Raw genomic sequence first — 3489 nt, 5'->3', positions numbered from 1 at the left:
TTCACCGCTGGTGTTGCAAGCTCAATACAGGTTTTATTCGACCTCTAGTCTAGCATTTTTAGCGTTTCCATAAAATAATTCGTGCGAGTGAGTGGACCAGTTCTGTTTGTCTACATAGCTGGTACAATATTATCAGAGTTAGACCAAGAAAAGTCTGCAGCGATCTTTATAGCCCACGCAGTGCAAGTGTAATTTATAAGTCATAATCACACGTTTAACTTTATAATTGCACTGCGTGGACTTGGCGTGGACTATCAAAATCTTTGCAGAATTTTCTTGGTCTAACTCTACACATATATTTTGAGTACACATTCAAATTATATTTTGGCCTAATTTTCAGTACTTGCCTTCTTTATCCAACACTTTTCTATGATCATCATCAAAGCAACCAAGGTCTGATACATATAATAATTAATGATAACGAATCACCCTCGATACCTTCACGTAGGTATCGGTTATCTTGATAAATTTAATCGTAAGATAAAATAAAGAAAGATCTATAATTTATTCGTGTTGTTGGATGTGTTGAATATTTAACTACGTAGCTTACCTTAGGATAACAAATAATACAATGCCTTGGCAGTCTTGTGATATTATTTTGAACAGTGGTTCAACGGGTTGTTTTTATGCTGGTGACATTATAACGGGGACTGTTGTAGTGAAATTTCAGCAGAAACAGAAAATAGAACGTAAAGACTCTTACATGAACATTAGGTACATGGTCAATAAGGGTACCTAATAGTAAATGTTTTTAAGTAGTTATTATCGCTTTGATTTCAGATTTTGATCTCGATGTTACTGGAATTAGTAAGGCATCGTGGACTAGACCAATGCCAACAATCCCGTATATAAAAATATATTCACAAACAAGCGTCGTCCTTAGTATTAAAACTGATATATTTCCTGAATTGCAAGGTAAGCATACGGATTTTCTTCATAGCTTAAAGATGTTATTTATAAGCTGATGAAATAATTAAGTATTGTGATTTCAGGAAAAACTGTTGGTCCTGGGACATATACACACCCATTTTATTTTTCATTGCCGCCAGACCTACCATCATCATTCAAAAGTTCCATAGCGAAAGTATTTTATTTCGTCAAAGTGCAATGCAAAGCGGCTTACCAATTCAAAAAGAAAACTTTTGTAACATTTAATGTCTTGAGGAATGTAGATCTCAACCATTTAGAAGAATTTTTGGTTCGTGTTAATCTTGTCTCCTTTCCTTTGTTTTGTATAATATTTGAATACCTTTTTGTATTAGCTACCTAATAAACTAACAATACTAGTAAATTTCTTTATAGGTGCCCACATTTACGGAAATGCATAAAATATTTTGGGACTCGAGTAAATTGTCAATGCAATTGCAGACTCATACTGGATTTGCACCAAATCAAATAATATTATTCGAAGTAATGATATGTAATGAGAGCAGAGTAAAAATGTCGAAGCTTATTATCACATTAGTGCGAGTAAGTACCTAACTACTAAATACCTAAATTGTATTGTAATTAAGCCAACAAGTAAAACAAGCAACTAAATCACTCTTTTTTTGTAACGTTACAGGAAATCGAGTATAATGTATCTTCGGGTTATTTAAAGGAAGAAAAAAAGGTAGAGAACGTTACATACAACAAATTTAAAAACGAAGAAAAAGAAGTTTTCAACTTGAGCATGAAGATACCGCCAACAAATCCATCAAGCGATTATTCTATGATTAAAATAGAATATAAACTCTCGGTAGATTTATTATATACTTAAGTTAACTCGGACGTGATTGTATTTAAAATTAACATCATGTTAAAATATAAATTATTTGTTTTAGGTAACACTGGATTTTCCATATCATTTTTCCGTACATAAGGATATACCTGTGAAAATTTCTACAGTACCAGTTATGCATGTAGAACTATTTAAGTAGTTGAAAGTCATTAAATTTATTCCATTATGTAACAACCACATTTATTTTTACTGTTATCTTATACCTACGCGTAGTATTATTTATTATTTCAATCCAAATCAATGAATTAAGTATTGGTATAGATGGTCAAGCAAATCTTGTCAGTTTGAATTTCGCGCCTTTTTCTACTGACAAGATTTGCTTGACCATTATAAATCATTATAAAAAGGATTAGGATTTTCTCGGGTTTCTTCGGTTTCTTTAACTGTTTACCACTGGCTACACTCTTAATTTATTAATGTGGTAACCCTAAAGTGCCATCATACTGCCATCTATTGCCAAACAAAGAAAACTAGCAAAATTTTAGCTGCTTTTATAATTATAATATTTGAATTACTATAAATTATGAACTTAAAAACTGAAAAAATAATATATAATATTTAATTACTAGTATTAAAAAAAATTACAATAGTCATAAAGAAGTAAATTGATTAACCATAATATTCAGCTTGTCAGTCGACTTTTTCCCTTTCCATGACTTTTTTGAGAAAGCGGATATGGTTGGTCCGCCATAATCGTGTGGGTCTGTGCTTGTGTGGTTGGGGTGTATTGCCGGTGCCAACCATTATTTTTAATTAGTAGTAAGTTATGCGTATGAATCCAGACATGGACGATGATGAGAAGGGGTAAGTTACTATTGAACATTTTTAGTTAATAATCAGGGCTATCTAAGGTATGCAAACAATAATAGGTCAGACTGCATGTTGGCTTGGTTCGTATGTCGCATTTCACTAATAGCCAGCGAGGCTTGTGAGGTAGCGTTACCAACTTTATTGTGTTTTTTGAGATACTTCTTCCATACTAAGAAGTTTAGAAATAGCTGTGATGCTTTTTTAAATCTGGATAAAGTTCACGTTTGGTCAATTAGCCTTCTACCGGCTCGCGGCCACCGACCCCAAGCCTCGCCGTGTGACTTGCGTGTATGCGATCATGGCAGCTATTACTTTCCCATAGCATAATATCAAAATTTCAGATGTTACAACCTTGATACGGTGCAAAGATTGCTTGCGGATGTTTATATAATAGATCCCGATGTAAAAGTTAGCCGGTTTGGGGACGTCGCAATTTACGAAATTAACCTTTATGTGGACATCGGTAGCTTTCTCTTATCGCTTATTTCGCGTCAGGGCATTCAGAGCGTTGTATTTTGCGAATAATGATTCGGATCATAGTGAACGTTATCGAGGTTATTAGAGCTCAGTCGTTCAAAGTGCCGCGTTGCTCGGTCGGAGCAAGCGCTCGGTTAAACGTGCTGATTCATTTACATATGGTTACATACGACGACGCGCGTTCGAAAACTTCCTTCCCAACGTGCTGTTAGCACGTTCACCGCTGTTTACTGCCGACGCCGAAATAATTCATGTGCTAATTAATTTACCAAATTGTAAAATGTTCTACTCTTAGATAATTCAATAATTGCAAATAATGCGCGTATAACTACAAATCTACTACTATTAACCTGCTTGCAAAAAATTACCATGGTAAATATCATGATTTGTACCTGTGTCATGACTTCAAACTGTTACTAAAG

The 3489-nt window shown here is 34.2% G+C and overlaps 2 protein-coding genes across 5 annotated transcripts in view; both read left to right on the top strand.

Moving 5' to 3' along the window:
* Window positions 1-506: 506 nt before the first annotated feature.
* LOC134798517 (arrestin domain-containing protein 5-like) lies at window positions 507-1948 on the top strand. The gene is made up of 6 exons (XM_063770905.1): window positions 507-689; window positions 781-915; window positions 993-1198; window positions 1303-1470; window positions 1565-1738; window positions 1824-1948. Exons 1-6 carry the CDS (start codon window positions 572-574, stop codon window positions 1917-1919), a joined length of 897 nt encoding a protein of 298 aa, XP_063626975.1. The 5' UTR covers window positions 507-571; the 3' UTR covers window positions 1920-1948.
* Window positions 1949-2440: 492 nt separating this feature from the next.
* The window catches only part of LOC134798609 (heterogeneous nuclear ribonucleoprotein 27C), a 53268-nt gene continuing 52219 nt past the window's right edge, over window positions 2441-3489 (top strand). For all 4 annotated transcript variants that reach the window (XM_063770971.1, XM_063770975.1, XM_063770973.1 and 1 more), the window contains exon 1: window positions 2441-2584. In XM_063770971.1, coding sequence (XP_063627041.1) covers window positions 2547-2584 — 38 coding nt within the window. In that variant the 5' untranslated portion in view covers window positions 2441-2546. The remainder of the gene's footprint in view (window positions 2585-3489) is intronic.

This window comes from Cydia splendana, chromosome 17, assembly GCF_910591565.1.
Source record: "Cydia splendana chromosome 17, ilCydSple1.2, whole genome shotgun sequence".
Classification (NCBI taxonomy): Eukaryota; Metazoa; Arthropoda; class Insecta; order Lepidoptera; family Tortricidae; genus Cydia; species Cydia splendana.
The sequence above is the reverse complement of the archived record's forward strand: the minus strand, read 5'-3'. Positions and strand labels throughout refer to the sequence as shown.